At 39.4% G+C, this 13911-nt stretch overlaps 1 protein-coding gene, 1 long non-coding RNA gene and 1 pseudogene across 2 annotated transcripts; 1 reads left to right on the top strand and 2 right to left on the bottom strand.

The window, feature by feature from the left end:
* The first annotated feature begins 1322 nt into the window (after nt 1-1322).
* Nucleotides 1323-3757, top strand: LOC113683586 (uncharacterized). The gene is made up of 2 exons (XR_016186429.1): nt 1323-1427; nt 3096-3757. It is a non-coding gene; the product is annotated as an uncharacterized LOC113683586 (long non-coding RNA).
* LOC149047380 (uncharacterized) lies at nt 1773-2956 on the bottom strand (annotated as a pseudogene).
* Nucleotides 3758-6652: 2895 nt separating the features above from the next.
* Nucleotides 6653-12917, bottom strand: LOC113683597 (uncharacterized). Its single transcript, XM_027200856.2, has 3 exons — nt 12211-12917; nt 11615-11783; nt 6653-9793 (listed from the first exon to the last, which is right to left on the bottom strand). Exons 2-3 carry the CDS (start codon nt 11779-11781, stop codon nt 7717-7719), a joined length of 2244 nt encoding a protein of 747 aa, XP_027056657.2. The 5' UTR covers nt 11782-11783; nt 12211-12917; the 3' UTR covers nt 6653-7716.
* Nucleotides 12918-13911: the final 994 nt, after the last annotated feature.

Raw genomic sequence — 13911 nt, forward strand, 5'->3', positions numbered from 1 at the left:
AGAAGAATATTTAACAAATAGAGAAACCTTGACTGTGCTCTGTTCTGTTGTAAAGCACGCAGGAAGCGGTTAGGGCACGAAAGAAGTGTAGGGAGAAACACGAGACGTAGTCATGTGTTTCTCACCACTTCTCGAGTGCACTAGCCGCTTCCTAAGTGCTTTACAACAGAACAGAGCACAGTCAAGGCTTCTCTATTGGTTTTTTAATAAAGAATTCGTTAACTTCCCCAAGCGTTACTTTCAATTTTCAAAACAAATTTTAATTTCAAAGCGAACAACAGTGTTGTCAGCATGCTCTATACCCTCAGAAAGCACTCTACAATAAGCCAATCAGAATCCTTGTTATAATAGTTCAATAATCTGATTGGCTGTACAAGACTAAAGCTGTCAAAAATGTCAAACCATCAAAGTTCAAAAACCATCAGAGTTCACATTCTGCATATGTTTACAAACTTAAATAGTTTGGCAGGTCGAATCATATACTTTTCTCTGAAGTTTATTGGTCTCTAATACAGAATGTGGAGGTGAATTGTTCAGGGAAATCCGGCCGAATTGTGGCTCATAAAAACACGCAACTTTTTTCCACATAACAATTACAGAACAAACTGCTCAAGGCGAGTGTTTTATGGATGAACGACAGCTGAATTCAAATTCCGAGAAATCTTCATGCATGAAGATTTCTCGGAATGAAAGAGCCGGCTGCAGTGACTGATGTGGCCTTCCACTCAACGCATCGGAAAGGATATCAGAGCAAGTTCTCTTTTTTCACTCGAGGGGCAGCTGATGCAATCACTGGGGCATGTTTCATTGCGATGACCGGAGATCGCCATGATGAGCTGGCCGCGTTGGACCTCAGCATGATCGCAGTCGCTCTGACACCGTCATCATGATTAGCATGAATTTTAACTTGTGCTACTTTTGCTATATTTTTCATTATTCCTGTTTTGTTTTTGAACACGGAACTATATAAATAACACGAGTGTTAGCTGTTTGATTTCTATTACCGTAAGTAAGCTTGCAATCTCACTGAGTGTGACAACCTTCAAACTCGGATTGTCCACTTCGTTTTCACTTTGAGGATTTTCGTCTCTGTTAACGTTATAATAACGCCAAATACGGCGCCTGGCATGTGTACATACCTTTGTTTGGTTGTTCTGTTGCTGAACTTGCCGACTTGCCTGTTCCGAAATTTCTCTTTCAGTTAAAGAAAAAATAGAGAAAAGTCCTAGAAAGGTCGGGCATAGTACAATTTGCAGATGGCGTGACAGCTTTAGCTCAGCTCTATGCCCTGAACGCAGCGGCAAAATGAGTGCGCATGCTCAGTTAATTTGCCACTTTTTTTTTTTTTTTTTACAATATTTGGACTGATAAAGAGGTGATCCAAGGAGAAATGTGATGGATTTTGTTCTGATGGAAAAGTTTGAGGTGTAAGTAGAATTCTTTTAGTTAAAGTTCAACTATAGCTGATTTAAATGTGTCCAGAGAGTCCGTTGCGTGTTCCGTTCCATTCGGCAATTTTATTTACAAAAGACATGTAATTATCGGTATTGTTTAGTTCAAGCTTTAAACTTGAAAAGCTTTTCAAAGTAACCTCTTTTGGTATTCAAAGCTGTTTACAATTGAAATCAGTTTTGTATCTGTCGCTAGTAATTACAACCTTGGTGCTCGGTCTACTTAATAAAATATGTGAACGTTCTTTTGATCTATGAAGCCTTTGAATGTGACGGTGTACAAGGCTATTCAGCCCGATTCTTCCACAAAACCACTTAACTTTAATAAATGCAGTAACATTCATACCTGACAGATATCTGTAACCTTCTTTGCGTCTGGAAATATGTAGATATCACTTCACGATCAACCGCCGTTGTTTGACGTTTACGTGCATTTCTTACTACACAGTGTGACTTGAAGTTGATGAAAATAACCGTACACAAATTTGCGGCCGTAGGTAGCTCTACCTTCAGCCAGTTCAATAGTTCTTCGATTTCACTGCGTTGAGACTGTGCGAATAAGGTGCCTTTTGGTAAGTGGAGATGGCTACCATCAAAATGATGTTGTCGTTTCACTTACAAATGTAAAAGTTAAATCATTAATTATTATGAAGGCAGCATTTGTGTTGGTAGGTCTTCTACAGAGGTGAAAAATCAGAGCAGATTTTTTACTTGAATTAGGCTCCTTGACAAAAAAACAATCTTCTTCATAGCTCAAACTATCCAGGCTGCTTCTGACAAGAGGTATGGCTTCAACAACACCAAGATGTGATTGTGACTGCATTAAACTGTCATATGTGGGATTTCCCCCCCTCATACATGACATGAAGGATTTGTTTGTTAAGTATGCCTTTGCTAACAACAAAGAAATAACTGTACAAGCCTTGCTGCATTGCCTCCCTATTTCTGACCGAGATTGGAAGACTAGCAGTTCACAGAATGTGACTGATTGTGTAGTTGAAGATGGCACACGAGTTAGAAAACTGTTGTTGAGCTACTGATAGTGTTTGTCGTCAAGATTGATTGCATGAATCTCAAGACTTTTGGTGGCCAGGTTGCCCACAATTGAAAAGTGGTTTTGGCATAAATTTGTTACAGAAGCAGGCCTTTCTGTGGTCCTCTTTCTTTAGTGTTGTGGAACACTTGGTTGTGGTAGAGTTAGCTGTTCCAGATTTCTAGTTATCATATTCCCCTGTTCGTGGGTATTTTAAAAGTCCGAATTCCAAGAAGTACGTATTTCTAGCTGTCTCTTGGGCTGTTCATGACTGTTGTGGCTGTCTGCAGTGTTGCTACTTGTATCATACTCTATAAGACCTTTATTGAAAGAATCACTTAACTCATTTACTCTTGTTAGATTTAGGGATCATTGCTCTATTAACTGGATCAGCAACTGCTATGATTGGGAGACTTGATGCCATATGGATTGCCAAACTGGCTTTATCAGTTGGTTTGATAGGCACATTCATAACTTAAAAATCATCAATTTGATGAATAACAAGTTTTTTTGGTTTGAAAAAAAAATTAATATCAATTTGATTGGTTGCTTATATGTTACAAAAATTTTTATGTTTGTTGTTCATTGTATTGTTTTGCTTTATCTTGCAGGCTCTCAGCATAGTTTTGTCAACAACTTCCTTGTGGTTGTTTTGCCTGCTGCTCTTTAAACATGTCATTCATACATATTCCACTGCTAAAGCCCAAGACCTGGTTAAGCTTAGCATATCAAGGCACATTCCAGCCTATTTTTGGAGATGTGATGTTTTCCAAAATCTGAGGAAAATTGCATATTGTTCCTGTTGTCATACTTGAGAACAAATGATGTTTTGTATCAGTAACTGCTGACACTGTCAGAATAAAACTGAGATGGAAATTTTGTAAATCAACAAAATATAATAATTCTTTATTCTTCCAATGGCAAAACTTTAAGCAGGTACGTTGTAGTTTGAAGTAAATGCCTAAAGTAAGCCAACTTGTGAAATATTGGAATTATTCTTTGCTGCTCTAAATGTGACTGCCTCTCACTGATGGCATGCCATCTGCATGCACTATTGTACTGATGAGGATGTAAAATGTAGTGCTGCATAGGTCTCACAAAATGCCTGCATATCATCAAATCTGTATAGAGATTGACCCCCACTCTCATAGTGCCAGTAAAAGGCTAACTGAAATTTTTCTACCGGCTCTGCAAAATTATGTAATAATGTATTAAACCAGACTCTGAATTATGTAGAAATATTTCAACAATAAACATGTGTTTACTTGTAAAATATGAGCACAGAGCAGAACCTTTATCAGTATGTTATTGTTACTTTATTGATGTTGTCCTGGAGATGTTTGACCTTCCTTGTGCAATCATACCAGAACTATGATAATTAGCAATATGATTGGATTGGTTACCTTTCTTAGATTATGTCCAAGTATAAGTACCGTAAAATTCCGAAAATAAGCCTCTCCATGCATAAGCCCCCCCCCCCGATTAGAAGCCCCCCAAATCTGAAACGCAAAAATACCTCCTATAATAAGCCCCTCCGAATATAAGGCCCCGGGGGCTTGTATTTGGAAATTATCCTCAATTAAACAAATCAAAGCAAACTACACACATCACCATTATCAGGAAGCCTTTTTTACTCATAAAAGAATGATTCTGTGCACTAAAGCAATGTGGTCAACAAGTGTTGAAGTTTATTGTCTTTTACGCAGTTCTCTCTTCACTCGCGCCTTGAATTTCTTCGGTCCGTAGACAAAGTATTTGAAAGGAAGTTCGATCCCGCCACCCTGAATCTAAACTCCCTCTGGTGCTCCTCGAACGATATGAGCTTTCATAGTGTTTATGAACTTTGAGCCAGAACTACGTTACCGTTTTTACTGTATTTTCGCTCTAATAAAGGTTATTGTCATTGTGTTTGAACTTGGCATTTTCAGTGTGATCAATTTGTTACGAATTTCTAGCCAAAACCCTAATATTACCAGTTGCACATTCAAAAATTTTGACTCAAATTTCACAAATTTCAGCCCAGCCAATTTTGAAACGCAAATTTCCCTCCTATAATAAGCCCCTCCGAATATACTGTCCCTTACAAAAAATAAGCCCCTCAAAAAGGTCCTTTGAAAAATATAAGCCCCGGGGCTTATTTTCGGAATTTTACGGTATGGTACTTACCATTGTTGGTGTTGATAAATTGGGTGGACCAGTCTGTGCACCAATTTCCTGACTCTCTGTTGAGCCATTGAATTGTGGTAATGCAGTAAGTTTTGAGCATTCATTTAACTGCCACAGCTTGTTAATCACATTGACCATCCATGGAGTCTGCGGGCACTCCAACTGAATTTTGCATGGCACTCCATCTCCATTTTTCACGTGCAAACAGGGTGAGAATAATGTCATCATTTATGTTATTGTTTATTGTGTAAATGGTGAAGTTCGTAAACCTAGAATATGCAGTAGGAGATGACAGCCTTTGAATATATCTAACGTTTTTCTCCTTACTGGCTTTTTATAAGTGGTTTTCGTGGCAAATGTTTTGTTGGCGTTTCTTCGAAAACTTGTGCACCACCGTACCCCTGTTTGATAACCAGCCTCACTTTTTTCAGTCTCGTGGTAATGGGTGTATCACATAGAGTGGAAGAATGCGAAGGTAACGGGCACGATCAGATGTTGGTCGTTTTTCGTAACTGCTGATAATGAAATTCACACACAACGTTTCCTCGTCCCACCATTTCAGTATTTAAGGCCATTATTCTTTCTCTACGAGCAGAGCTATGGCGTATTTTTTTCTCTCAGACAATAAACATTTTCGCTGGGCGGTTTGCCTACGGAAGAGGCGATACAAACAAGTGCCATGATAATAACAGGGGCCTACGAAGTTAGTAGCCATGTTAAGAACGCTCAACTTTAATGCTAAAATTAACACCTGTGGCCAAAATCCTTTTTTCGTTCGGAGAGATATGTTGCAGTGCAGGTTCGAAACAGACTTTCCTGAAAATGGGAACCCTATCTCTCGATGCTAAGGCTTATCCCCGCGAAATAAAAACAAACAATATGAAATTAAAAAATGCCGCCATATCGCTGCAATCGTGTTACTAAGTGTTACTATGGAAATATTGTTATTCCCATTCCTCTTCGGGCGTAAATTTTCCCGCGCGTTACATGCATGCGCACTTATTTTGCCGCTCTGTCTATGCTCTAAACTCCCATAGAGCACGCTCTTTCAATCAATGACTACGCACGTTGTATCCGAAATTTGTTAAAACGACTACCTGAATGAATGCTTCGCTCACGAGGTAGCAAAACATGGTCGTTTTTTTCCTGTCGCTCTTATGAGGGGCTAAGGCTCACCTTCTCAACTCTACGGTGGTCAATTTAAGTTATCGACTCGGTCATACTAAACTATCTCGGCCTACACAGATACTCTAACAGTTACCATTTCAATGAATGTTTGGTCATAACTCTCCAAAAAGGAGCGCTGTAAGTTTTTAATGAAGAGTCCATAGAGGGAGCGAGCTGGTCCGACCACCGTGAGCCAGCCGGAGAGCAGTGCCTTCCTTGGGGAAGACTATTCTGAGGAAAAGGCTTTAAGTAGAGTCTTCCTTTAAATGAGCCAAAGGCAAATGTCCGTCCCTGGCGTTAGTTACGTTTAACACCTTTCCAAGGTTCATACGTTTCTTTGTTCATTTAAATGACCGTAATTATTCCGCCGACCATTTTTCTTACTGTTTTGAAAATTACCTCTTATCAGCCGAGAGCGTGGGACATTAGCGCTATTGGCGAAATCTTGCATGCTTACAAACATTCCTCAACTATCGGGCGTTGGGAGCAACCATAGCTTCACTAATTTAAAAAAGTTTTCCCTCCCCTCAGAATTAAAAAAAAAAAAAAAGAAAAGAAAGTAGAGAAGAACGCACAAGTGGCGAGAATAGCTTGCATATTAATTGGGGGAACATCAATCGATCCAACACCAAATTCTCAAAGCAGAAATTTCAAGAAATGTACGGCGAGCAGTTGGGAGAACTTTCATCGCGATATTGAGAGTGGAAAGGTCAAAGATCTAGAACGGTGATTGATTCCACAAGTAACTAAGTACCCCATAGTCTCCGATCCTACTTAATGCTCATTCCCTTTCAGGACCACAAATCGTTCTAGCAACACCAGTTAACGAACAAAGTACAGTTTTAAGACTTTATTTGTACTACAGTTTGTTATCTCTGAAGCAGTTGCTTTTGATAATAAATAAATAAATTGAAATGTCCATATTTTTATCGACAGGAAATAGAATATTCAGTGAAAGATTCAAATATAATAGCAATTTGTCTAATAAGAAGAGTTTGAGGTTATTTCCCAGAATACAGCCTAAATACCTGGTACAGCTACACCCAGAAGTAATTTGAGCAGTCTGCCCAAAGAAGAAAACACCCGAGATGGGAATCCACCCTCCTGCACACCTTCCTATACCCTCCCTAAGCAGACCAACAAATCCACCTTGATTAGAGCTACCCTCAAGCTGTGCAAAAAGTTGTGATTTTACTCCAACTGTTGTTTATCTGGCTTTACACTCCTATGGGCATTAATATCTAACAAAGTTGTAAATAGGACTAAACTTACATGTATGCTAGATAGAAATTGTTTGCACAGTAAGGGATGCTGTTAACTGCTTTAAGTAGAGCTCCATCATTGAAACCTAAGATTTGTAACTCTAGGGGGCTGGACATCTTCCACAGGAAACAAAAATTTTATCGCTCTTTGTGCAGTACAATGCACTGAAAGATTTCTAGGAAGCAGGATGGTGAACAAAAATTGTCAATTCAAGATAGAGTCTATAATTAAAGATAATTTTATACATGTTTCTTTTATTTACTATGTTAAATAGTTATTTCTTTACTTGAGCCTTACTTAAATGAAGCACCATCCACATACCATTGAAAAACAGCTAGTCAGAATTAACTGAACTAATATATTTGGAGAGAAAGTACCAGGCTTTCAGTCCCTGTGAAATATTGGAGAATGTCAAAACCTAATTTGATAGTACCTCAGTATCAAAGTCAAAGAAGAAAAACATCTACCTTCCCATCAAATATGCAACTGGTGATCTACCCTGGAATCATTGATTGTCCTCTTGTTTGCCTAAACCTGTTTCTACTAAGATCAATATCTGGAAGCATAGAAGAATATTGTGAAAAGTGGTGCTTCAATTCAGCAAGGCTCAGGTATTACCTCCTTTAAATCTATACACTAGATTCTACTAGAGCCATAACCAAGAGTTGGTGTTGGCAAAGAAGGAATCATATCCAGCAAGTATTGTCTATCAGAGTCTGACACATAGCTATGATGATGCTGTGGGTTGCGAGATCCAGAGTGATGGTGCTGACTTATATATGGATGCCATCTGACATCAGCTTGCTGTCTTGCTGCGGCTTCCAACTCCTGGTGTTGCTGCTGCAAGTGCTGTTGCTGCAGTTGAAATAACAGTGAGTTGGTGTGAGGCTGATGGTGGTGGTACAGTGCTGGTTGAACTGGTTGGTGATGATGATGCATGATAGGTTGGTGATGTGCAATGTGGTGACGTGGGGGTGCAGGTGCTAGAGGAGGCTGAGGAGAAGACTTCTGACTTTGGTGATGAGGCTTAGGTGCAATTTGAGGGGTATCATTAATTTTTTGCTCAATCTCCTGTTCCTGCTTAAGAGCTTTCAAGAATGCTGCCTTCAAACGAGCAGTGTGTTCTGCTTTAAGCTCTTTCTTCACATTGACAGTGCTACACTTTTCACACACAGTTACCAGCTCTGAGTCCTGGCCTGGCTTATTTGTCCAAGAAGGTGAGAAGTCTGTGTTACAACGTGAACAAACTTTGGGGTTTATATATTGCTCTTGCAATGGAACATTATGTTTTCCCTTGGCTTCTTTAGCAGCCATAACATCCACCACAGACTCAAGCCCAACCAAAAGCATGAAGTCTTGGCTGCCAAGGCTTGGAATAAATGACCATTCAGGAGGAGGTGGCTTTGGTGGTGGTATCTGAAGCAGTGTCCTTTCCAACTGCTTTCGTAGTGCCATCTTGGCTGCAGCTTGTTTCCCACCTGGACTTTGCTGATGAGAACTACTAGGCAAGTGATGCTGAAATGACACATATCCACTACTGGCTGGGAGGCTGCTAACATTGTTGGCTCTGACAGGGGTAGGGCGGACAGGGGCAGGCTGATTTGCTGCAGAATATGCTGGACTGCCTCTGCCTCCACTGTGGGGGTACAGAGGAGTAGGCTGAATTAGATTTGCCATGCAGGTGACAACATTTTGCAGATCTGCAATTGCAGATGATCCAGGTTTTGAATGTGACTGAGTTGAATGTTGATGAATGGACTGCTGCACTGCAAACTCTTTCAGGGTCTGGGCTGCAGGACCTAAAAATTTTGAAGATCCAGAGTTTGAGGACTGTGATTGAGCATTACTACTTCCTTTTGGAAGCAGCCTTGGCTGTCCTGGAACATCCCTGGGTGGATGGAAAGTAGAAGTGGCTAGTACTGTTGAGGCCTTCAAAGGTGGTGGGGGAGGAAGATTCTGACCTTTTTTAGGTGGAAGCTGCATAGAGGACTTCATAGGTTGGGAAGAGGCTCCTTGTGTCTGTACCTTCTCCACATTTTCTTTTTGAAATTTGGAGCTACCTTTGACATCATTTTGTGCAGCATGTAGTTGTTTCAACAAGAGAAGTTTGGCTTCTTCTTGCTTCAGTTCATTTCTAAGGTGTGCAATCAATTTTTCTTTAGCTTGAAGATCATCATCATTTTCATCAGACAGAGGGGAATCTGGCCTCGAGCCATCACTAGTATTACCATTAGTGATTTTGACATCACCCTTGACCTCACCATTGTTCTTTTTCCTGCTGTCCAAAGAGGATAGCTTTGGTATTTTCAAGAATTCAACAATACTTTCCTTAGCTCTGTGGGATATCAAAGGTTTTCTCTCAACCCCATTTGCATTTGCAGATGGTGTGCTATTCTCCATGTTGCTTGTCTCCTTTTTGTTAAGTTCTTTCACAGAACTCAAACCCAACTGTGCGAGGAGATCCTCCTGGGAGATACACTCATCCAAGTCTGAATCTACTTTTGGCTCTGTAGCAACCTTAATTTGTTTAGAATCCTGTTCAAGGGATTCTGTTTGATTCACTTGCAATTTGCTTTTTACAACATCAGGGAATGTTTCTGCCTCCTCCTTTTTTACAACAGGTTCCACAGTGTCTGTCTTAAGTTCCTTGTCTGAATCATCATCAGATGACGAAGATGATATTACAACTAGTTCACTGTCTTTCTTTGTTGACCTGCCAAAAGAAAACAGTACCATTTTTGCATGGATGAGCATATATTTAAAAATTCAAACTAGCTGTTTAGCATGCTGATAGTTATCCTTCTTAAAAGGCTCCAAAATATTGAAGTCCATGGGCTAATATTAGCACAAGTCCTTCATAAAGCTCACTACACAAATCTGTTCTTTGTTAAACTACTTCTTTTTATCTAAGGGGTTACTTTAGAATTTGCTCAGTTTCCTCACCAACTGGCTAATTTAAGTACTAGTTAAAGATTCATTTAGTTCATAGTGTTCCAAATAAATTTTCACTCAGCTTTACTTCCATACAAATTTTCATAGTTCAAAGAAAAATTCCTTGCAAAATATCATGTTTGTGGTTTTGATATTAAAGCTTTCAAGTGAGGGTTACAAGTGAGGTTCTCAGCACAAAGTCACGGAAGATAATTTTGTATTAACTAGTGCAAAGATCTCAAAACACATACATGCATGACAAAAAGGTCCAAAAAAGGTAAATGTAACAGAACATTGAGAATATATATGAATATAATCTCTTACTTCAACTTGTAGTAGTTGCTCAGTGGCATAAGTACACAGTTGTACAATAACAAAGATACCTGAACCTACAGTCCTTTGGAACTTTAGACTAAGTTGAGTTCAAACAATCAAACACAGCCTTGAAAATTAACAGTTCAGTTCATAGTTTGACATATGGTACCCTAACATTCAACAAGTAACATCACTGGCAAAGCCATTACAGGAGCAAGAAATTATGAACTGATGTACAAATGAGAGCTTAAAAATAAAGATAAATAAAAATACCCAAATTCTGAGTTATCAAACTAAGCATTTCTTTTTCCTAATTGTAGACTACACTACTTTCATCTAACATTCGAACCCAAAACATTATCTATGAGCTATTTAATAGAGACCAGTTACATATGGCTGTGTCAAATTTGAAACTTTCAATTATCTATTTGGAGCACAGAAAAGATTGAGTATAGTGGTTAACTCTAGCAACAACCAAACTGTAACCACTGATAACTGGAACGTGGTTTTGGTGAGAGATTAGAAGCCAGAGAAAATGAATTCTACATGTATTTGAAACTTTAAAAAGTCCCTCAAAAAGAAAAATGCGAGGAACATGCAAGAAAAGCTGTGATGTGATGCACAATTAATTGACATTGGACAAGACTGGCATCTGTTTTTATGCTTTAACACTGTAATTTAACGGAAAACGAATCATCTTTTCAGGATGTGATGAATGACTCAGAAATTCAGACAAGCATTTTAAAAAGACAAAAGACCACCGAGATGAGGATCTTTGAAAGGAAACGACTTGAAACCCTTTTAAATTTTATAAATGAGTGGAGCACGATTAATCTGAAACGATAAGAGATTTCTATTTCAAATTCCGTTCCTACGTGTTCCATCCTTAAATGAAAAATAACATGACAGAAGATATAACTATCCACAGCAAGGGTCGATCTTTAATATTCTTAAGAAAAAGGCTTTGTCAAGACGCGATTAAAGGAATTACTCAGTATGTTGGCTCGTGTTGCAGGTGTGACGTTAAGATTAAGGCAGCACAAAGACGAACTCGAGTGGAAGATGTTCATTAAGCAAAGGAATTATGAAGCCATACATTCGACAGCAAATCAAAAAAAATTCATCAAGTATTCGACAAGACACCTTTTCATTACAACACGTGTATACCGGTAAGATCGTGCAAACCACATTTCCTCATCATCATAGCGTTAGATTCCTCAATTCGATTTCAAGGAACATCAAATTGTTCCACAGTATTATTTTTGAGGGAAGAATAAATTTTACTCACTTTGAGTTTTGCTCGTCGCTGGATTCGACTGTTTTTTTATCCAAAGCCATGTCAACTGATGATTGACCCTGTTCGCCAGTAGTACAACTGTTTACATCATCTTTCTCATCGGAGTTTGGCGATAATTTTATTCGCTTGGAACCCTTTGATACAGCTTGTGATGCCATCCCTATTTATACAAGATATTTCCAAGTTAGAGGTTATCTTGGAAATTTTACGATTCGACAGAACTCACATAGAATTTTGAATCATAACAAAGACAGTGATCTCCCATAAATTTGCCGGCAAAATGTAGAAACAGCGGCTTTCCCCGCGTGACAGCCTACGTAGTAGATTTCTTTACCTACCGATAAAAAGTGAAGCCAAATACTTTAAATACAAAAATGCTGAAAAATAACCATGACCAAAAACCATAATGACCAAAATATGGTCCTTCGTTTGCGGTATTTCTCAGAGTAATAAGAATTTGGCGCCAATGCAATATGGCCGACACGACACGAGCTACTTGTAACGGAAGAGACACCCGCCGCTCAATCTGTAAAATTTTTCGCCGCTATTCCACTGGCGATGGTGAAAATAATTCAAACCAAAAATACCTTGTTCTCCGTTGAGGTATTTTAAGAACAAAACTCCACATTCACAAGATAGGAAGCTCTATTCGTCCAGTTGAACGTGACCGACTCGAGGACGAGGCTGGCACAAAATTATAATTTGTGCAGCGAATGGTAAAAAAAGTGATTATTCAGTCTGCATTGAACAGCGACAGTAGATTGCTCGAGCAGTTTCTGTTTCCGTTCTTCGATTTGTGGTTACTTGGTGGACCTTTCTTCGTCGAGGAAGGCTGTAAAGATAATTCACGAACTTCAGAGACCAACTGAAAACGGAGTTCCTTTCATTCGAAAGCCATGTGGTGTTTTGCAACAGCGGACACGACACATACAATGGCGGTGAATTGAAGGTTAGTCGTTCGTTGAATTATATTGAATTGCGCCCTTGCCCGGCTGAATATGGTTATAAAATAAACTGTGAATCCTCGTGGGACTTAATACTCGAAAGTGACACCGAAGGCCTTCCTTGATTTCCTCTTGGCGAGCAGAAAAGTATTTGGGATTTTCAAGCAACAGAGGCAGGGGCGGGAACATGAAATCAAACGCCACACAACCTTCTGATAGACGTGTGCACAAAGAGTCGGCTCCCACACCCGCTGCGTTGAAACGACAACCTGTCAATCAGCTGCTAAATAGACCAATCAAATTCTGGAAAACGCTATCAGATCTTCTTGTTGCCTGAGCGACGAAGCTGTACAGTAAAGGGATGACGTAATGGACTTGACATCCGGGAAAGTGGTCAAACCGGTTTGACAAGTTTATGTGCAGGTGTTATTGGCAGTACTCGTGACGTTTACTAATCCACTTATGATAACACCTTGTGATTGGTTGGATGCCGTTGGGTAATTGGCGGCAGGCAGTAAAAGACTCGATAAACAATCAGTAATCTTTCCTCGCCTTGCCACAAACAAAAAGTACCGAAGTAGTTGAACTGTTACCACTTGGCAATGATGCAGGAAAGAGGTGCTGCACCCCTGGCAGCCCAGATGGTACTACTTGTCGTTTTCATCCCAGAAAACTCATCACTTACTTTGGAAAGGGTGATTCCCCTTTGAAATAAAAAGCTTCAGTGTTCATGATCATGAGGGGTGTACATGGGCCATCCCAACTTGGTAGATTCTTTGCACCCAACCCCAGCCAAATTGTACCCTTCTGCAGCCTTCGGTATTGCTACTACATGATTTAAAGTGGTTGTACACATTTTTGTGAAAACTTTGTGAATGTCAAAATTTTGTTACAAATGCAGGAAAATTGCACGGTAAGTGACCCGGAAAAAGACGAGCCGGTCAATTTTGTCAATTGACAGGTGAGGATTTTCGAAATGCTTCAATTGTTTCTCAAAACGAAAGACTTGTATCCCTCAGTAAACTGTACTGTCGCACGAGATGTACTTTCACGTCACATGTATAAACTCTCCGTGGAATTCGAAAACTTAATTTATGCGAGGACCAGAGAACGTTGTCAATATGCAATTGTTTGCTTTCAATAAGTCATTATACGCACGATTGATCAGCGAATGTTCATTGGATACTTAACCACTAAAAACAACAATGCTTGTCAATTTCAATTACTTTTGTTTGGGATTTGTAAATGATATGGCTTTCCGTATTAAATTTGAAATGTCAATCCAAATATAGCACATTCAGTAAACGTTCGAAAATTCACGCCTTCGTAACTGTCTCCAAATAT

Source organism: Pocillopora damicornis, chromosome 4, assembly GCF_964200805.1.
Source record: "Pocillopora damicornis chromosome 4, jaPocDami1.2, whole genome shotgun sequence".
Taxonomy (NCBI): Eukaryota; Metazoa; Cnidaria; class Anthozoa; order Scleractinia; family Pocilloporidae; genus Pocillopora; species Pocillopora damicornis.

Excerpts from the sequence above, each read along its gene's own strand:
- LOC113683597 (XM_027200856.2), bottom strand. The coding sequence starts at position 11,781 with ATGGCATCACAAGCTGTATCAAAGGGTTCCAAGCGAATAAAATTATCG. Across the intron at positions 9,794-11,614 it reads AGCGACGAGCAAAACTCAAA|GTCAACAAAGAAAGACAGTG; the intron begins GTGAGTAAAATT and ends TTCTTTTGGCAG.